At 37.2% G+C, this 22,058-nt stretch overlaps 1 protein-coding gene across 3 annotated transcripts in view; it reads left to right on the top strand.

The window, feature by feature from the left end:
* The first annotated feature begins 627 nt into the window (after window positions 1–627).
* TOPBP1 (DNA topoisomerase II binding protein 1) overlaps window positions 628–22,058 on the top strand; it is a 78,739-nt gene continuing 57,308 nt past the window's right edge. Inside the window, exons 1-10 of one of the 3 annotated variants that reach the window (XM_035727250.1) lie at window positions 628–783; window positions 1,403–1,493; window positions 3,172–3,306; window positions 4,990–5,133; window positions 6,008–6,189; window positions 7,247–7,443; window positions 8,766–8,945; window positions 9,651–9,805; window positions 11,857–12,020; window positions 12,170–12,417. In XM_035727250.1, the coding sequence (XP_035583143.1) occupies window positions 1,410–1,493; window positions 3,172–3,306; window positions 4,990–5,133; window positions 6,008–6,189; window positions 7,247–7,443; window positions 8,766–8,945; window positions 9,651–9,805; window positions 11,857–12,020; window positions 12,170–12,417 (1,489 nt within the window). In that variant the 5' untranslated portion in view covers window positions 628–783; window positions 1,403–1,409. Of the gene's footprint in view, window positions 784–1,402; window positions 1,494–3,169; window positions 3,307–3,801; window positions 3,967–4,989; window positions 5,134–6,007; window positions 6,190–7,246; window positions 7,444–8,765; window positions 8,946–9,635; window positions 9,806–11,856; window positions 12,021–12,169; window positions 12,418–22,058 lie in introns of those variants that run through there. The other 2 variants (XM_035727249.1, XM_035727251.1) reach the window with 2 other exon arrangements.

The following is a 22,058-nucleotide window of genomic DNA, read 5'->3' as shown; positions in this document are numbered from 1 at the left end:
ATCTTGACAAAGATCTTTTGCACTGGCTATGTGATTCAAGTCATCCTGACATCTTTCTTCCCTCAGACCATTTGGCTGTGGTAGGTGGTGCTCACATTCCTGCTACATTGGAGGGAAAAGGACCCTGTCTATGGGGTCAAAAAGACTTGGATTCAGTTCTAATTCTACCACTTAAAGTGTGACCTCACATCATTTAACTTATCGAAGCCTCCGTTTTCACATCTGTAAAACAGAGATACTACTATTTCCTCATAGAGTTGTTTGGGGCGATAATATATGGTTTCTCACGCACTGCCTGGCATATGGCAGGTGTGAAATACTGATGGAGGAAACATAATTTTCCCCGGGGGCTTTACTTTTCGATGTGTTAGGACCTCCTCTAAGGTACTCCTGGCCTGCTGCCCCATCCCCTGAGCCGTGAGCCCTTGGCCAACTCCCAGCGGAACCCAGGCACCCACTTCAAAGCCCTAAACCCCGGTAACCCCTAAGCTAGCTGGCAGTGACGCCGCTCTCACCGCCACCAGCACCACCTTTGACATCTCGGCCCTCCTCCCGACGCTGCGGATGGCGTCACTTCCGCAGGAAGAGGCGGGCGCGTCCGCGCGGTTGGCGCGAAAGTCGGTTCTCCGCCTCGGCAATTTCCGGGTTCGGCGTTTGCTTCGGGTCGGGGGCGCCGCCGGCTGCGGCGGAGGTGCGCCGGGCTGGCGCCCGACCCCAGCCACGGTCCTGCAGGCCGCGCGCCCCTCCACTCGCCTCCCAAAGACCCCCCCAGGCTCCACCGAGGTGAGCGAGACACGGAGAGAGGACCCAACTCCCTCCCCACCCCGGTTGGGGGGTGGCGACACCTCCCCCGGCCTTCGGGGCCCTTGTTTCCCGCCCGTGTAACTGGCCCTCGGACCGACGACTGGGACTTTGACGCCGGAGAGGACGTGGCTGCGGTTGGACCGAGAGCCCGGCCTTTCTGTGGCAGCTGGCAAGCAAGAGCTTTCGGCCTCTGGGGGCATGACCTTGCTAACCGGCTTCCATTTCTCTATTAAAGTCCGTTTACTGAGGGGTGAACAAACGTCAAGGGCCCTGGACAGTTTCATTCTGTGTATCCTTTAGCTAAGTGCAATTGAATGCCCATTGGCTTAGGGGTCCAGAGCCTCATAACAAAGGCCCTGAACGTGGTCAGTTTAGGGACATTAATTTCGTTCTCTGATTTGCAAGGATTGGTGTTGTCATGTTTTTCCTTGACTTTGCCCACATTCCATTGTTTCTTAGAAACTAATGAACGAATTCACGGGCAAGGCCAGAATGGCTATCTTTGGGCATTGTCTGCACGGAAAAATACCTGATTTTAACATTTAACTTCATACATGATGTGTTTTTGTCCTTGTTAATGGTTCCTTTATTTTGACAGTTCAAAAATGTCCAGAAATGATAAGGAACCGTTTCTTGTGAAGTTTTTAAAGTCTTCAGACAATTCCGAATGCTTTTTTAAAGCTCTTGAGGTAAGAATAGTTGAAAATGCCTTGTTTGATGCTGTGAATTCATTTTCTCGTTTTTAGTGTTTATGATTTGTTGGGACTTTCTATGTTTTAATAATTTATTTTCGTACTAGTTTTATTGTAGTGTACATTAATATAGATGTGTTACATATTTTTGGATTGATGTAAATATATGATTATTTCGGGGAACATGAAATCTATTACTTTTTTTAAGATTTTATTTATTTGACAGAGAGTGATAGGAGAGAGCACAAGCAGGGGGAGCGGCAGGCAGAGGGAGAAGTAGGCTCCCCATGGAGAAGAGAGCCTGATGTGGGGCTCAATCCCAGGACCCTGAGATCATGACCTGAGCCAAAGGCAGACACTTAAGTGACTGAGCCACCCAGGCGTCCTATTATGACATTTTTATTGAAAGTAGCAGACTTGCCATTCTTGAAAATTACATTGCTTTCTATGTCTACTAACCAGAGCAGACCTTTGTATGTTGAAGAAATTTGAGTCTCAAATTTCTGGTTACACTTCATTTTTTGGTAGTACACAGTATGTTTTACTGTGCACAGTGTAATGTGGGAAGATGTGGGGGTGTCATAGATCCTTGCTACTTACAGACCCCATCAGTAGAGTTGGAAATGCAGAACCTTGGGCCCAACTCAGACTGATCAGTTAGAATCTGCATTTTAACAAGATTCTCAGTGTAATTCCTGTGTATATTAAAGTTTAAGAAGCACTGTTGTAGCAGGTTTTTCTTTGAAGTTCATTCAGCAAATAATTACTGAGTGTCATGACCTGTTAAGCACTGTTGTAGTACTTGGGATACATCAGTGAGCACAGCAGGCAAAGATCCATACTTTCTCAGAGTTTACATTCTATTTTAGCAGGAGGACCTAGACCTAAATCAGACAGGATAAATGAGTAAACTGTAATATGTTGTAGGGTGCTATGTGCTATGGGAAGAGAAAAGAGCAAAATAGGTTAAGGAGTTCTAGAGGATGTTTGTTGGGGGAGAAGGGAAGGTTACAATCTTAAGTAGAGTGTGATTGATGAAGGCTTTATGGAGAAGATAATTGAGTACACTTGAAGGAGGTGAGATGGTTAGCCATGTAGGTGTCTGGGGAAGAAGCTTTCAGACAGAACAGCCATACACAGACCCCTGAGAAAGTATTTGGAGTGCCTATCCAACATTAGTGTAAATGTAAAGGGCTTTAAGGGCTGTGGTAAGGACTCTTAACTTTTCCTTTTTCATTTGAGCAAATCTGATTGAAGTGAGGGATCAAGTCAGGTAAAGACTGGGAGAATATTTCACATAGTGGGAACAAGAGTGGATCCTCTAGTGAGTTCATGCTTGGCTTGTTCCAGGCCTACCAAGAAAGTAGGAGTGGCTAGAGAATAGTAAGCAGGGGAGATGAGAGGTAGAAGGTAGGAGTGGGGAGATAGGCAGGGGCCAGACTCATGACCTGATTTGTATCATTAAAGAGATTACTAGTTGCTGTAGGGAGAATAGATTTAGGGCAAGGAAAGGAAAAGGAACCACTTTGTAGACTTCTGCGGAGGTCTGGGTGAGAGATAATGGTAGCTTTCAATGGAAAAGATTGGATTGGGATGGATTTTTGAAGATAGAGTTCATAAGACTTAATTACAGGTGAAAAATTTTAGGTGCGTTCTTTCATTTTTTTTCTTTCAGTCAATAAAAGAGTTCCAATCAGAAGAATATCTTCAGATTATTACAGAAGAAGAAGCATTGAAGATAAAGGAAAATGATAGGTCACTTTATATCTGTGACCCTTTTAGTGGCGTTGTCTTTGATCACCTCAAAAAGGTTTGCTAACTTTTCATGTGTTCCTTCTGTGGTCTGATTTTTGTTTTGTTTTTGCTTTAGTGGACATAAGTTCTTTACTGACCATGAAGTATTATACAGATTATGAATATAGAGGAATCTTTTGGTTTTGGGAGACCAGAATTATATTTTTAAAGGCTAATCACGTTATGCTAGGCTTTTGTTATATATAATTTTTATATTTCAGGAGATTTAACTTCACTTAGCTTAAGTGAATGGAATAGTAATGAAACATTTTAGTGACGGAGTTCTGCCGTACTTAAACTCAATTTGATTGCAAGTGTTTCAGTAGAGAGTTGGAAAACATCTCAACATAACGCTGGTTATTTATTGTCTTTCCTATGTGCTCTTGGACGCAGAATTTTTGTACCTGTACCTTGTAGAGAGGGTCTGAAACATTTGCCTAAAGGAAGCATTTTGGGGATGAGTGTTGCTAATATACCAATGAGGCATCTTATTTCTTTTTGTTGATTCCAGAGTCTACTGACTCATTACTTCTTTGGTGTCTGGACAAGAGAGAAGCATTGAAATAAAAGTAAACTGGCTGTAATTCCATCCAGATTACAAAGAAGTGATTCTTGTTTGAAGGAGAAGAAAACATAGAAGAATAGGTAGATGCAGTATCTGCACAATTTATGGAAGGTCTGTGCCCACCTTTGCCAAAAGCATTGTTGGTCTTACCCTCCTTTTGGAAATAACACTCCTTGTCAGAATCAATAGCATTAAAAACTCAAATTTTCCTATGACTGAACAAAAAGATAACAATAATTATTTACCATGTAAATCTTTAAATCAGTCATGTCTTCGTGACTTTGGCAACCATACGCTTTCTAGATCTGGCCTGAATGTGCTGATGTTGAGCAAAACTGTCAACTTTTCTTAACTCAGCTATCAATAAAAATAAAAGGTCATATTTTTTAATAACCCATAATATCTTTGAGAAATACTTGGAAAGACATTGAGTTGAAGACAAAGTATTTAAAACACAAGTGTAGAAACTGCCTAGGATTTTTGTGTGTTTGTGTGAAGAATAGATATTTTAGAAGGGGTTAATTAGGCTCTTAAACTTTTAAACTGCTTGGTTCACTGGATACTTCATTTAAAAAGTATATATGGATTTTCCCAATTAGAGCAAAAGACTTATTCCTATACCCTATCATTAAGACTGTGTTTGTTTCAGATATTAAAATTTGGTGGCAGTTGTGACTGAATGTGGCTCTTGAAGCTTATTTCTTTTGATAGACTGCATTGTTTGATTTGCATGTGTGTTAATGTGTAGTGTCTCTGAGAAATTATATAATGGTCCTTATTTTTTCTTATAACAATTTAGTGATTTTTCTGCAGTGGTCATCAGCTTCTGTAAAGAATTGATAAATATTGAGGCGCCTGGCTGGCTCAGTCGGTTAAGCGTCTTACCTTTGGCTCAGGTCATGATCCCAGGGTGCTGGGATCGAGCCCCACATTGGGATCCCTGCTCAGTGGGGAGCCTGCTTCTCCCTGCCCTCTCTACCTGACGCTCTCCCTGCTTGCGCTCTCTCTCTCTCTCCCTCTCCTTCTCTGTCAAATAAATAAAATCTTAAAAAAAGAATTGCTAAATATTACAAAATGTAATTTTATAAGCAGGAGGTCTTTTCCTACATACTAAACTTTTCCCTTTTTTTGTAGCTTGGCTGCAGAATTGTTGGCCCTCAAGTAGTCATATTTTGTTTGCACCACCAGCGATGCGTCCCAAGAGCTGAACATCCAGTTTATAATATGGTTATGTCTGATGTAACTGTATCTTGTACAAGCCTGGAAAAAGATAAAAGGGTAGGTGCTGAGAGGAATATCATGATCAATATATTTACCTCCACACTTCATCTTTCGCTGCATAGGAGACACTTTGAAAGACCTTGTACTTGTTCATGACTTAAAGTCTGTATACACCAATTTATATCTTTTCTATTTTAATGAATATAATGGAATCTGTTTTATTGAGAACTGACTACTTGAAAGAAAACTCCCCTTTTTCCCCTATGCAATTGATGAGTTAGTTTGAGTCACATTTTTCCACTATAGATGGTTAATCTTTTTTAAAAAAATGTTGGGGTGCCTGGGTGGCTCAGTTGGTTAAGCTTCTCACTTCGGATCAGGTCGTGATCTCAGTGTCCTGGGGTCGTTGGGCTCTGAGCTCAGCAGGGAGTTTTCTTCTCCCTCTCCCCCCACTTGTGCCCACACTCCCTCCCTCTCTCTCTCTCTCTCTCTAATAAAATCTTTAAAAAAAAATTATTTTAAAAAAATGATAGGTAGAATGGGCTGTGGATTTAACATTTGCTAAGAGGCAAGAAATGCTTCAATAATGCTTTCTAAGAGATAAAATACATATTTTTATATATAATGTATATAATTTATATTTTTAATATATATGCACAGTATATTAAATATATTCTAGAAGCAACAGGTTAATAAATTCATGGAGTTGGAAGAAACAACTATAGGAAATAATATATGAAAGTAATTATTTTTAAATTTATAATTCATATTTTATCCAAAAAGCAATTATTTAACTTTATAGTAGTGAGAAACATTTGTGCCTTCAAGCTAACAACAACAAATATCTTAAAAGATATTTGAGTTTTTGTATTAAAAAATGGAAGAGATATTGTTTGCTTTAGTATTGATGTTTTTTCCTTTGGGTTTACAGGAAGAAGTTCATAAATATGTACAAATGATGGGTGGACGTGTATATAGAGACCTTAATATATCAGTAACTCACCTTATTGCAGGAGAAGTTGGCAGCAAAAAATATTTAGTTGCTGCAAACCTAAAGAAACCTATTTTGCTTCCTTCTTGGATTCAAACACTCTGGGAAAAGTCACAAGAGAAGTAAGAAAGACATTTATGTGTTGTCTAGATTTGAAAAAAAAATACTTTCAATCATTTTGGCATATTGTGGGTTATTACAGGGGAAGTTTTATGTTGTCCTCTTGGGATTTGTTATTCAGGGACAAAAGATGGGGTTATTACTCTTCACTGAAAATAAGCACAATCTGCAAGCTCTTATCAAGGTATAATTTGATAGGTAGATAAGGCTATTGATTTAATATTAGCTACAAGGTAAGAAATGCTTTGATAGTAGAAATTGCTTTCAGCGGTAAATTCTTGTAAAATAGTTGAGAAGATCACTGCGGCAACTGTAGCTCTTAAGTTGCATTATCCTTCCACTACTGTGCTAAGATGGAGAGTAAATTAACCATTTTGATAGTCCTATTCCCTCTCAAAGGTGTCAATGTAAAGTTAAATGTAAACATGTCAGCCATTAACCAAGATGTGGTCATTCAGTAAATGTTAATCAAGTTCATTTTATGAACCTGGCCTGAGGTAGGCATTAGACATGCATACTGAGCAAATCAGGATAGCATCCCTGCCCTTGTGGACCTTAGAAATGGGCATTTTTCCAGTCTTCCTATCAACACCAGCACATCCTAAACCTGTCTCCACGTTGGTACCTTCATTCCTAGCACATCTGTCTTACATGGAAAAAGAATATTTTTGTTGGTATTCTGCCAAAAATCATTGCTTATTATTTATATAGTATAATGGAAGGGTAGAAAGTCCATTTTTCTAATAGGCAACCATTTGAGTTTTTAAGTAAATTCACACTTAAAATTTTGGAAAATACACCACTTTGACCAGCATGAACTCAAAGAGTTAACCCTTAAAACAGTTTTATTTGAGAAACTCTGTCTGAAATACTACCTTTTACTAGTGACATGGTTGAACTAGATGAGCAGTTAGTGTACTTTTGAGTGTCAGTGCCCCTTTTCTAAAAAATGAGGAAAGCATTAGTGATTTCTGTTGTCTGTCATTATTCTTCTGGTAAATTTTAAACCTTCTGGTATATTAATATGTTAATTTTTTCCTTGTTACTTATTTTCCCCAGAAAAATAGCTAGGTATACTGATGTAAACATGGAAGACTTCAAGTGTCCTATTTTTCTTGGTTGCATAATCTGTGTGACTGGCTTGTGTAGCTTAGACAGGAAGGCAGTTCAGCAACTCACAGTTAAGCATGGAGGTCAATACATGGGACAGCTGAAAATGAATGAATGTACACACCTCATTGTGCAAGAACCAAAAGGTAAAACTATGTTTCCCAAATGGAAAAAATGCACAATTTTCCCTAGTATTTAACATTTTAAGATCTTTACAGAATAGCTTTTGCTTTTGATGTGTTAATAAATCTGGTATTTTTCCCCCCTAAATTCTTACAAAGATAGTTTGGTTCATAATCTAGAAAAATTACATGACTGTCCAGGTTTATCCAGATCATAGAAAAAATTTTTTTTCAATTTCCAGTGGTTTTTATTGTTTGATTTTTATTTTTATTTTTTTTTTTTTAAAGAAAAGGTTTCTTACATAGTTACCAAATACTTATGAAACAAGAAATTTGGATGAATAACAAAAAGTCTAATAGATGTAGTTAAATTACATTTCTTTCTAATGATAAATTTTAAAAGCTTGACTTAGTTATTAATTGAATGAATCAGCTTTATTGGATGAACTACAAGTTGTAACTTGAAGATACATCTTGCAGAAATGAGGCAGTTAAAAGAAAAATACATTATCAATAAGAATAATTCCTTAAAATTGTGTTTAATTTTGGTGTCTTGTAACCTTTATACCTGTTTTGGAAGATTTTTTTTCTTTACCAATACCCTTAAAATATATACAAACTGATGAGAGAAGAATTTTGTTGATGTTTTTGTTATTTCCTTATACTGTGTTTTATTAAGCTACCTAGATAACAAAATTAGGGGGGAAAAACTAAAATTAATTAGTTCTGTCCTTAAGTCAGAACTTTGCATATGGCCAATTATGATATTATAATTGTGAGTAGAGTTGGTAACTTATTGAATCTCTGGATCTGAAGGCAGTTCATCTCTTAGCTCTCAAAAATGTCCAAAAACATCCTTTTCATGTTAATGTTTACTATGTATTTACCTCAGTTTCTCTATGACACTGTTTCTAAATACATTGTGTTAAAAGTTGTTTTAAGGCAATAAAAAGATTTATTTCTTATAATATGCCTGTCTATTTGGACTTCAAGTCAAATCCTATTGACATTAGAGTAGTCTGTTCAAAGCTGGTATTTTTTATATTGCAGACATTTACAATCTTCACAGTTGTTTTATGCAGTCTTACTAAAGCCACATAATTCTGTGAGTTATTCCCATGTTACAGATTAAGAAACTGGTTTAAAGGAATTCCACATAAATTCCACAATTTTAAGAGATAAACCCCCTTACATACACTATACAGCATAGTTTGTATAAGAATAATTACTGGTAACTCATTTTGTTGAGGTGAGTTTTTTTCCATAACCTATCATACTTCAAATATTTCTACAGAGATGGATTTTAATGGTTTACATTTCTCTCTATTTCCTAATGAACATGATAGGTCAGAAATACGAATGTGCCAAGAGATGGAATGTACACTGTGTGACCACACAGTGGTTTTTTGACAGTGTTGACAAAGGTTTTTGTCAGGACGAATCCATATACAAGACAGAACCTAGACCAGAAACAAAGACTGTGCCTGATACTTCAACTCCTACTGGCCGGATCAACACAGTTGATAGTAAGTTCAGTGGGATTAAAGTAAACAGTCGTTTTTAACGCCGCTTTCTTTGTAAGAATTGATTTGTAAATCGGATCAGTGAGATATAGTAGGGAATTTATCCTTTCTTGCTATGCTTCCAGGCATAATTGTGTAATAACTAAATTGTATGAAGATCAGTCCAGAACTCTAGATATTTCTTTTTATAACAGATGTATATTTTCTTTCATACGGTGATTTACTGCAAAAGATGATTAAAGAAATCAAGAATACTAATAGAGACTTAAAAGAATTTTTCCAAGCTTGACTGGTGGGCAAATGTAATACATTTTTATTAGTTTGCTACAATTACTATAGACCATCTGTATTCATATAAAATTGAAAACCATTTCTATTTCGTAGGTGCCATGTTGGCAATTTAGCAGATGTTACACTTTTTTCTTTCCTGGACCCTACAGCCAGCAACTTCAGATTTTTAATGGAAGCAAGCCACTATTAAAATGTATTAAGTATGTTTTTATTTGACTAAAATATGAACCTTAGTTTCATTTTCCCTTCTCAAAACTGGCCACCAAGATTTCAGTAAAAACATTTGAAGCTTATTTTGGAAATTATTCACAGCCCTTAGTGTATAAGAAAAATTAAGCTGTAGGAAAATAGGTAATCATAATTTTATCTCCATAAATTTCTACATCTTTGTTTGATATGTAGGTCGTACTCTTTCAGATGTCAGCCATATTTCCAACATCAGTGCAAGTTGCATAAATGAATCGATGTGTAATTCAGTTCTTAATAGTAAAGTGGAGCCTACACTTGAAAATCTAGAAAATCTGGATGTCAGTGCATTTCAAGCACCTGAAGATTTATTAGATGGTTGTCGGGTATGTCTTTATTATGTAATACATGCAGTGATAATGTACATCAGTACTTCCTAGCCTGACTTTGAAGACCCCTCAGAGTTGGGCTTGTTCCTTATCCATATAAACCCTTCACTCTAGCTAAGTAGATGCAAACATTAGGCCACATCTGTCCATAACTGTCATTTTTTAAGTGTTTCTAATATCCTAGACTGTGGTAATCAATTCATATATATTGTTAATATGTTGTATATATTCTCATTTAATTCCCACAAATAACTCTAAAATGGTTATTACCCTGAGGCTGAGGCTTAGTGGATTAAAATTCTTGTTCAGATTCACACAGACATTAAGTAGACAGCCATCTACTCCAAATCCTGTGTTCCTAACCATTAGACCTAAGAGACTTTGTTTAATGTTTCTTAGGCTACTTAATTTTTTAGTGTATGAATAAACTATCTTATAAGTGCCTTGATGGAAACATCATATGCTATAGATCTCCTAGAGCTGAATACTTATTTAATATATTTCTACTTTTAGAGTGAATGGGCTATATATTAGTTGGTAAAACATCAATTTATTGGCAGAACAGAAAGTGTCTTATATAATCTTTTATCCTAGACTCTACTAATTATGGATATGACTTTTAGTTGTTTTTTTAAGATTTATTTATTTTAGAGAGAGAGAGACAGCGCAAGAGGGAGGGGCAGAGGGGGAAGGAGAAAGGATCTCAAGCCGACTCTGTGCTGTGCACGGAGCCTAACATGGAGCTCAATCCCAGTACCCTGAGATCATGACCTGAGACAAAACCAAGAGTTAGACGCCTAACCAAGTGTACCACCTAGATGCCCCTGACTTTTAGTTATTTATGATTCCTGATTTTTGTTACAGTATCTTATAATAATAGAGGTTATTTAGTTTGGGATATAAATGCAGTTAGGAATAGATTTGCCATTCTTTTTTTCTTTTTTTTTTTTTAAGATTTTATTTATTTATTTGCCAGACAGAGAGAGCACGCACAAGCAGGGGGAGCGGCAGGCAGAGGGAGAAGCAGTTTCCCTGCCAACCAAGGAGCCCGACGTGGGATTTGATCCCAGGACTCAGATCATGATCTGAGCCGAAGGCAGACACTTAACCAACTGAACCACCCAGGCATCCCTGGATTTGCCATTCTTAAGAAATTTTTTTAAAATGTAAAATACAGATGGGAGGCTTTTTATATTTATTAAATTAGTTTAAATACATGCATACTGATAGTTAAAAATAAATTATTGCACGTGTATTATCTTCAAAGCACTGTCCTCAGCTCGACTTAAATTTTTTTGTGTAATCACCTGTGTAAAAGGTATCTCAATTTATAGGTAAGAAAATTGGTTTAAAGAGCCTAAGTAACTTATCATGGTCATGTAGTTAATTAGTGGCCTCTGAACCAAAATTTAAACCCAAGTTTTCTGAGTTCAGATATGTAAACTCTAGTTTGTTTCTATAATTTAAATTTACAAGTAGTAAGATCTTTAGAATTTAAGAAGCTACCTGCATTTTAGACATGGCTATGCACTAGTATCCAGAAGATAACTGAATTCTAGCTTCTATTTTATTAAAGCCTCACAGTACTTACCAGGTGTCTACTGTGGATAATAATGCTATGGGACTGTGAAGAAGTAATAAAAAATAAAAATTTCAGAATTATTGGGGCGCCTGGGTGGCTCAGTGAGGTAAGCATCTGCCTTTGGCTCAGGTCATGATCCCGGGGTCCTGGGATTGAGCCCCATGTTGGGCTCCCTGCTCAGCAGGGAGTCTGCTTCTCCCCGTCCCTCTGATCCTCTCCCCAGCTCCTGCTCTCCTCGTTCCCGCTCTCCCTCAAATGAATTTAAAAAATCTTTTTTAAAAAAATGTCAGAATTGTTAAAAAAAATCAATTTCAGAATATACTCGATTCTTAATATATTTTAAATGTACACAGAGCTGTCTTATTTACACACAATGCATTTAGATATGTATTTTTAATGTGTTTCTGTTGAGAAACAAACCATCTTAAATGCATTAATCTAAAGTAAATATTTTCTTTCTTTGCAGATCTATCTTTGCGGTTTTAGTGGCAGAAAGCTAGATAAACTGAGAAGGCTTATTAACAGTGGAGGTGGAGTTCGTTTTAATCAGCTCAATGAAGATGTAACTCATGTTATTGTGGGAGATTATGATGATGAATTGAAGCAGTTTTGGGATAAATCGGCCCACAGGTTTTGTTGGTTTTTAATTTAAAGCAATTTTTACTCTGTAATGATTTTTCTTAAAATTGCATATCCATGCAATTATGGAACCTGCATGGCAAGTGAGATGATGGTCTTTATGGTTTAAACTAATATATAATTATGTACTATTTTTGTAGGCCTCATGCAGTGGGAGCAAAGTGGTTGCTAGAGTGTTTTAGTAAAGGTTATATGCTTCCTGAAGAGCCATATATCCATGCTAACTACCAGCCAGTGGAAATTCCAGTTTCAGATCAACCTGAAAGTAAAACAGCTCTTTTAAAAAAGAACAACAGCTTCTCTAAGAAAGACTTGGCTTCTGATGAAAAGCATGAACAAGCTGACGAAGATCTGCTCTCTCAGTATGTAAATAATAACCCAACAGTAGGTAAGAAATAGTTGGTTAGTACTTACAGTCATTAAGAAATGTTTTAGTAGGGCGCCTGGGTGGCTCAGTTGTTAAGCGTCTGCCTTCGGCTCAGGTCATGATCCCAGGGTCCTGGGATCGGGTCCCACATCGGGCTCCCTTCTCCTTGGGAGCCTGCTTCTCCCTCTGCCTCTTTCTCTCTCTCTCTCTCTCTCTGTCTCTCATGAATAAATAAATAAAATCTTAAAAAAAAAGGTTTTAGTAGCAGAATACATACACATGTGATTTCTGCCAGGTTTTCTAGATTTTAAGTTAAACCTTTTTCTTCCCTTAGTGTTTTATGTTTGTTACTTTTTCTAAGTAGGCAAGGCCAGGGGATGCTGAACCCTTTGACCCTCTCATCTGTCTTCAATTCACTGGCTCCTCTTTGATCTGTTTTATATACCAGCATCAGTTTGTTAGTGTGAGTTTGTAACAGCATGAACTTTTTTTAAGATTTTTTGTAAAGATATTATTTATCCATTAGAGTGAGCACATGAGGTGGGGGGACAAAGGGAGAAGGAAAGGCAGACGCCCCGCGGAGCAGGGAGCCCAACGAGGGGCTCAATCCCAGGACCCGGGACCATGACCTGAGCCGAAGGCAGACGCTTACCGACTGAGCCACCCAGGGGCCCGTGTAACAGCATGAACTTATTTTAACCTTACAATTACCTCTTACTTGGTTATTGTGATCTTTAATGCATACAGTGCTGCACTGTGTACCACAACAATGTCGTCTTCTCAAAGTGGGAAGGAAATTTGCCAGTGAAGAGTTGTGAGCAGAATTTCTTCTTATTTAAGAAAAAGTTTTTGTGAAACATTTGATACCTTGAAAAAGATGTCAAGAATAATGTGATGAGTAACCATGTACTACTACATAGGTATTAAAAAAATAGAATATTCCACTATACCAAAAGCCCCCTGTGAGTCTCCATTTTCCTCATAGTTTACATGTATATATATCTATATGCAATATAGATACTCTCATTTTGTGTATATTTTAGCTTACATAGATGACAGATGGTATGTACTTTTTTGCTGCTCGCCTCCAACCATGAGAGATTTTTAATCCAAGTAACTGGTCGAATATACCACAGTTTATCTCTTTGTCCACCTATAGACATTTTTACTGTGTCTCTTTTTTTGCCAGTGCAAACAGTACTGCTGAGATTGTTCTTACTTACCCATGTCTCTGTGATTGCTTGGAGGTTTCTTTACATGTACCTGATACCAAGTTTGGTCTACCCTGTATGGATTAATGACACAGGCCTGTTAAACTCCTCCACTGTAATGGTGGCTTTGACAGTTTCTCCATGTAGGTCTGTCAGATTTAGTTTTTTAATATAGTTTGATGTTTTATTACATGATGATCCTCATTTTCCTAATTTTTTTTTCCTTAAAATCTGTTTTGTCTGATATTAATAGAACTGTCCCTGCCTCGTGTGATATGGTATTTATCTGGTATGACTTTTTCTTTAAAACTGCAAATTTGGTCAATTTACATTTATTGTTACTTATTATTTTATACCATCTTAATTTATGCTGTTTGTCTCATTTTTCTGTGCTTCCTTGTTTAACATTTTGCTTCCTTTTGGATAGCTTGAGCTTGTCCTCTCTCACCCCAACCTCCCAACTTCCTGTCTACCCTCTACTTATGTGGAAGTTACATCTGTTTATATTTCCAGTGATTACTTGGAACTTGAATGGGCATCATAACTTGAAATCTAAAGTTAATCAGAACTTTTATCTTCATCTTGAATAATACAAGAACTTTATAACACTATCTTCAACAGCACTGCTGATCACACCCCCTACATACACTAATATACTCAATTTATGTGATTTGGGCTAATGTTGTCATTGTCTTTTTTAATTGGACAGTTAGACACTTATTGTTCTATATGGTCCATACTTGTTTTGATTTACCATCATGTTTAGTGATTTCTTTGCTTCCCATTCTTTGTTGTATCTGAGAACTCTCTTCTGGGATCATTTTCTTTCCTCCTATAAAATATATCCTTTAGAAATTCCTTCAGTTTCTGTTAATGTCTTTATTTTTTGCCCTTGTTCTTAAAAAACAGTTATGCTAGGAATATAATCCTAGACGGTTGTTTTGATCTCCCTGAGATGTTAGTTCATTGTCCTGTTTCCATGGCTGCTGGATAAGAAGTCATTCAGTCTCATCGTTATTCTTTTGTAGGAAATCTTTTCTTCTTGCTGTTTTTAATATCTCCTTTTTATTGCTGACGTCCTAGAGTTTTACCATGTACTTGTCCTACTTGGAATTCATTGTGCTTTCTGAATCTAAGGATTAGTGAGGGTTTTGTTTTTTGGTTTTTTTTTTTATTTTAAAAAAATTTCATCTGTTACCTTTGAATATTGCTTCTTCCCCACTCTATATTCTCTAACCCCCATTAGCTCTTTGTGTGGAACACTTAACCTGCCCTTCTAATTTCATCTTTTTGTCTTTCTGTGATTTATTATGTGTGATTTCTTCAGGATTTCCTTCCACATCACTGTTTGTCTGTTCAGCTGTTGCCTACTGTGGTTAACCCATCCATTAAGTTTTTTATTTCGGTAATTATTTTTTTCAATTCCTAGACGTTCTAGTTCTCTTTATAATCTGTTATTCTATATTCATGTCTTGTTACTTATTTCTTGAAACACATTAAACATACTGCTACATCTGAATGGAGGGGAGGGGTAATTCTCTTTATTGTTAATGGTGCCTAGATTCTTCATGTTTTTCTGATATTGTAAACTCATTCTTATTAGGACTGTGGGAAGTCGAAGAAGCTTGAGGTGAAGCTTGAGGTGAGGGTTTGTTTCTTTAGAAACGGTTCATGTTTAAATCTGCCAGAAGTCTAGGAATTTTCCAACTCCAGACATTTCTCAGTTTATTGGCTGGATGTTTTTTGGACCATCAGGCTAGTGTAAATTTGTACCCTAACCTACTTTGAGGACCAGCTTATGATGACAAATTCTCAGGAGAGATGTTTTTCCCCCTTGACCCAAAGCCAGAGTCAGATGTACTTGTTATTTCCTTTACAGGGTAGGTTTTTGTTATTGTTTGGTTGATTTGGGACTGTATTGTAACTAAAGATATTTATTTCCCTTTAGGGTTTCTGGGTTTGTTTCCTCGGGGTATACTCTGCCCCACCTCTAATTTGTGTGAGACCAAAGACTTGACTCTGTTTCCCTCCATGTGATGTCCTTAAATTCTGAGGGTCTAAGTTTCTGCCAAAACAGATTCAGATTCAGGGTAACCATTGGTTTTAGTGACCACTTAATGCTCTGCATTCATTACTACTACTTCATTTTCAGTCCTTGAGGATCTCGCACTTTCCTGCAAATTCAGCTATGTAGCTATGTATTTGTACTGATGCCTTTAGTATTTTATCCTATATTTTCAAGTACTTGATAGTAAGAGGGTTTCAAATGTCCAGCTACCATATTTCTAGAAGGGAATTTCCAGTATTTCTTTTTTTTATGTTTTGACTTTAATTCCAGTTAACATACAGTGCTGTAGTTTCATGTGTACAATATAGTGACTGAACAGTTCCATATATCACCTGGTGCTTATCATGGCAAGTGCACTCCTTAATGCACATCACCTATGGAACCCATCCCAGCTCCCCCATCCCCTCTGGTAACCATTAGATTGTTCTCTGTAATTAAGAGTCTGTTTCTTGCTTTGTCTCTCTCATTTTTTTTTCCTTTTCCTATTTGTTTTCTTTCTTAAATTCCACATATGAGTGAAATCATTTGGTATTTGTCTTTCTCTGATTTATTTTGCTTAGCATTATACTTTCTACCTTCATCCATGTCATTGCAAATGGCAAGATTTCATTCTTCCTTAGGGCTCAATAATATTCCCGTGTGTGTGTGTGTGTGTGTGTGTGTGTGTGTGTGTGTGTGTGTGTGTACACATAGACCACATCTTCTTTATCCATTTATCAGTCATTAAATATTTGGGCTGCTTCCGTATCTTGGCTATTGTAAATAATGCTGCTATAAACATAGGGGTGCATGTATTCCTTTGAATCAGTTTTTTTTTTCCCTTCATCAGATACATCATTTGCAAATATCTCCTCCCATTCCATAGGTTGCCTTTAGTTTTGTTTATTGTTTCCTTCACTGTGCAGAAGCTTTTAATTTTGATGTAGTCCCAATAGTTTATTTTTCTTTTGTTTCCCTTGCCTCCAAAGACCTATCTAGAAAAAAGTTGCTATGGCCTATGTTAAAGAGGTTACTGCCTGTGTTCTCTTCTAGGATTTTTATGTTTTCAGGTTTCAAACTTGGGTCTTTTATCCTTTTTGTGTGTGGTGTAAGGAAGTGGTCCAGTTTCATTTATTTGCATGGTGCTGTCCAGTTTTCCCAACACCGTTTGTTAAAGAGACTGTCCTTTTCACATTGCATATTCTTTCCTGCTTTGTCAAAGATTAATTGACCATATAGTCAATGGTTCATTTCTGGGTTCTCTCTTCTGATCTGTGTGTCTTGTTTTTGTGCCAGTACCATACTTTTTGATTACTACAGCTTTGTAAAATTAACTTGAAGTCTGGAATTGTGGTGCCTCCAGCTTTGCTTTTCTTTCTCAAGATGCTTTGGCTACTGGGGGTCTTTTGTGGTTCCATACAAATTTTAGGATTGTTTGTTCTAGTTCTGTGAAAAATGCTGTTGGTATTTTGATAGGGATTGCATTAAATGTGTAGATTGCTTTGGGCAGTGCAGACAAATGATCCAATCAAGAAATGGATGTCTTCTTTGCAGAAATGTCTGTTCAAGTCTTCTGCCCATTTCTTGATTGGATCATTTGTTCTTTGGGTGTTGAGTTTAAGAAGTTCTTTATAGATTTTGGATACTAGCCCTTTATTTGATATGTCATTTGCAAATATCTTCTCCCATTCTGTCGGTTGTCTTTTGGTTTTGTTGACAGTTTCTTTCGCTGTGCAAAAGCTTTTTATCTTGATGAGGTCCCAATAGTTCATTTTTGCCCTTGCTTCCCTTGCCTTTGACGATGTTTCTAGGAAGAAGTTGCTGCGGCTGAGGTCGAAGAGGTTGCTGCCTGTGTTCTCCTTTAGGATTTTGATGGACTCCTGTCTCACATTTAGGTCTTTCACCCATTTTGAGTCTATTTTTGTGTGTGGTGTAAGGAAATGGTCCAATTTCATTCTTCAGCATGTGGCTGTCCAATTTTCCCAACACCATTTGTTGAAGAGAGTGTCTTTTTTCCATTGGACATTTTTTCCTGCTTTGTCAAAGATGAGTTGACCATAGAATTGAGGGTCCATTTCTGGGCTCTCGATTCTGTTCCATTGATCTATGTGTCTGTTTTTGTGCCACTACCATACTGTCTTGATCATGACAGCTTTGTAATAGAGCTGGAAGTCCGGAATTGTGATGCTGCCAGCTTTGCTTTTCTTTTTCAACATTCCTCTGGCTATTCGTGGTCTCTTCTGGTTCCATACAAATTTTAGGATTTGTTCCATTTCTTTGAAAAAAGTGGATGGTATTTTGATGGGGATTGCATTGACTGTGTAGATTGCTCTAGGTAGCATTGACATCTTCACAATATTTGTTCTTCCAATCCATGAGCATGGAACGTTTTTCCATTTCTTTGTGTCTTCCTCAATTTCTTTCATGAGTATTTAATAGTTTTCTGAGTACAGATCCTTTGCCTCTTTGGTTACATTTATTCCTAGGTATCTTATGGTTTTGGGTGCAATTATAAATGGTATCGACTCCTTAATTTCTCTCTCTTCTGTCTTGTTGTTGGTGTATAGGAATGCCACTGATCTCTGTGCATTGATTTTATATGCTGACACTTTAATGAATTCCTGCGTGAGTTCTAGCAGTTTTGGGGTGGAGTCTTTTGGATTTTCCACATAAAGTATATATCATCTGCAAAGAGTGAGAGTTTGACTTCTTATTTGCTGATTAGGATGCCTTTTATTTCTTTTTGTTGTCTGATTGCTATGGCTAGGACTTCTAATACTATATTGAATAGCAGTGGTGATAGTGGACATCCCTGCCGTGTTCCTGACCTTAGGGTGAAGCTCTCAGTTTTTCCCCATTGAGAATGATATTCACTGTGGGTTTTTCATAGATGGCTTTTATGATATTAAGTATATACCCTCTATCCCTGTACTCTGAAGAGTTTTGATCAAGAAATGATGCTGTACTTTGTCAGATGTTTTTTCTGCCTCTATTGAGAGGATCATATGGTTCTTGTTCTTTCTTTTATTAATGTATTGTATCACATTGATTTATTTGCAGAAGTTGAACCAACCTTGCAGCCCAGTGGGATAAATCCCACTTGGTTGTGGTGAATAATCCTTTTAATGTACTGTTGGATCCTATTGCCTAGTATTTTGGTGAGAATTTTTGCATCCATGTTCATCAAGGATATTGGTCTGTAATTCTCCTTTTTGATGGGGTCTTTGTCTGATTTGGGGACCAAGGTAATAGTGGCCTCATAAAATGAGTTTGGAAGTTTTCCTTCCATTTCTATTTTTTGGAACAGTTTCAGGAGAATAGGTATTAATTCTTATTTAAATGTTTGGTAGAATTCCCCTGGGAAGCCATCTGGCCCTGGGCTTTTGTTTGTTGGGAGATTTTTGATAACTACTTCAGTTTCCTTAGTGGTTATGGGTCTGTTCAGGTTTTCTATTTCTTCCTGGTTCAGTTTTGGTAGTTGATACATCTGTAAGGAAAGCATCCATTTCTTCCAGATTATCTAATTTGCTGGCATAGAGTTGCTCATAATATGTTCTTAGAATTGTTTGTATTTCTTTGGTATTGGTTGTGATCTCTCCTCTTTCATTCATGATTTTGTTTATTTGGATCATTTTTCTTTTTGATAAGTCTGGCCAGGGGTTTATCAATCTTGTTAATTCTTTCAAAGAACCAGCTCCTAGTTTCGTTGATCTGTTCTACTGTTCTTTTGGTTTCTATTCCAGTGATTTCTGCTCTGATCTTGATTATTTCTCTTCTCCTGCTGGGTTTAGGCTTTATTTGCTGTTCTTTCTCCAGCTCCTTCAAGTGTAGGGGTTAGGTTGTGTATTTGAGAGCTTTCTTGTTTCTTGAGAAAGGCTTGTATTGCTATATACTTTCCTCTTAGGACTGCCTTCGCTGCATCCCAAAGATTTTGAACAGTTGTGTTTTCATTTTCATTGGTTTCCATGAGTTTTTTTTAATTCTTCTTTATTTTCCTGGTTGACCCATTCATTCTTTAGTAGGATGCTCTTTAGCCTCCATGTATTTGAGTTCTTTCCGACTTTCCTCTTGTGATTAAGTTCTAGTGGTCTGAAAATATGCAGGGAATGATCCCAGTCTTTTGGTACCAGTTGAGACCTGATTTGTGACCTAGGATGTGATCTATTCTGGAGAATGTTCCATGGGCACTAGAGAAGAATGTGTATTCTGTTGCTTTGGGATGGAATGTTCTGAATATGTCTGTGAAGTCCTTTTGGTCCAGTATGTCATTTAAAGTCTTTATTTCCTTGTTGATCTTTTGCTTAGATGATCTGTCCACTTCAGTGAGGGGGGTGTTAAAGTCCCCCACTATTATTGTATTGTTGTCAATGTGTTTCTTTGCTTTTGTTATTGATTGGCTTATATAATTGGCTGCTCCCACGTTAGGGGCATAGATATTTACAATTGTTAGATCTTCTTGTTGGATAGACCCTTTAAGTAGGATACAGTGTCCTTCCTCATCTCTTATTACAGTCTTTGGTTTAAAATCTAATTTGTCTGGTATAAGGATTACCACCCCAGCTTTCTTTTGGTGTCCATTAGCATGGTAATTGGTTTTCCACCTCCTCACTTTCAGTCTGGGGGTGTCTTTGGGTCTAAAATGAGTCTCTTGCAGACAGCATTTGATGGGTCTTGTTTTTTAAACAATCTGGTAGCCTGTGTCTTTAGAGTGGGGCATTTAGCCCATTTACATTCAGGGTAACTATTGAAAGATATGAATTTAGTGCCATGGTATTGCCTGTAAGGTGACTGTGACTGTATATTGTCTGTGTTCCTTTCTGGTCTATGTTGCTTTTAGGCTCTCTCTTTGCTTAGAGGACCCCTTTCGATATTTCTTGTAGCGCTGGCTTTGTGTTTGCAAATTCCTTTAGTTTTTGTTTGTCCTGGAAGCTTTTTATCTCTCCTTCTATTTTCAATGACAGCCTAGCTGGATATAATATTCTTGGCTGCATATTTTTCTCGTTTAGTGCTCTGAAGATATCTTGCCAGTCCTTTCTGGCCTGCCAGGTCTCTGTGGATAGGTCTGTTGCCAGTCTAATGTTTCTACCATTGTAGGTTACATATCTCTTCTCCTGAGCTGCTTTCAGGATTTTCTCTTTGTCTCTGAGACTCATAACTTTTACTATCAGATGTTGGGGTGTTGACCTGTTTTTATTGATTTTGAGAGGGGTTCTCTGTGCCTCCTGGATTTTGATGCCTGTTTCCTTCCTCACACTAGGGAAGTTCTCTGCTATAATTTGCTCTAGTATACCTTCTTCCCCTCTCTCTCTTCTGGGATCCCAATTATTCTAATGTCATTTCTTCTTACGGTATTGCTTATCTCTCGAATTCTGCCCTCTTGATCCAGTAGTTGTTTCTCTCTCTTTTTCTCAACTTCTTTATTTTCCATCATTTGGTCTTCTATATCACTAATTCTCTCTTCTGCCTCCTTTATCCTAGCAGTTAGAGCCTCTATTTTTTATTGCACCTCACTAATAGCCTTTTTGATTTCAACTTGGTTAGATTTTAGTTCTTTTATTTCTCCAGAAAGGGTTTCTCTAATAACTTCCATGCTTTTTTCAAACCCAGCTAGTATCTTTAAAATCATCATTCTGAACTCTAGTTCCGACATCTTACTAATGTCCATATTGATTAGGTCTCTGGCAGTCGGTACTGCCTCTTGTTCTTTGCGTTGAAGTGATTTTTTTCCGTCTTGTCATTATGTCCAGAGGATAATAGATGAATGAGAGACCAAAATGCTAACAGGGTAACAACGTTCCCAGAAAATATACACTAAACAAATCAGAAGAGACCTGAAACCGGGGGGAAAGAAAGGGAAAGAAAGAAAAAAGAATAGAAAAAGATAAAAACAAACACAAACAAAGCAAAGAAACAGAATATGTTCAGATATGATCAGGCTGGTGCATAGATCAGTGCCACACACTAGATTTGGGGGGTATTTTGGTCTGTTAGAAAAAAGTGCCTCCCAAAATTTTAAAGAAAGAAAACCTTGTATGTCCAAAAATAGGGGTAAGTACGATGAAGGGATGGAATATGACTGTAAAGATGAAAATTATAAAAGATTTTATAAAAGGAATTGGTAAGAAGTTGGTTGAAAAAAGAAGAGGATTTAAAAAAAAGGAGAGAATGTGATCAGGCAGGAGACTAGAACAAAGCCGTACACTAGAGATTTAGGGTATATTTTGATCTCTTAGAAGAAACTGTACCCCAGAATTTTAAAGAGAGAACAACTTATAAATGTATATCAAAAATAAGGGTGACTACTATGAAGGGATAGACTATGACTCTAAAAATGAAAAATAAAAAGTTTTTTTAAGAAAGGGATTGATAAGATGTTGGTTGAAAAAGGGAAAAAGAAAAATTCA

The sequence above is a fragment of the Zalophus californianus genome, chromosome 1 (assembly GCF_009762305.2).
Source record: "Zalophus californianus isolate mZalCal1 chromosome 1, mZalCal1.pri.v2, whole genome shotgun sequence".
Classification (NCBI taxonomy): domain Eukaryota; kingdom Metazoa; phylum Chordata; class Mammalia; order Carnivora; family Otariidae; genus Zalophus; species Zalophus californianus.
This window is presented reverse-complemented; position numbering and strand designations above follow the sequence as displayed.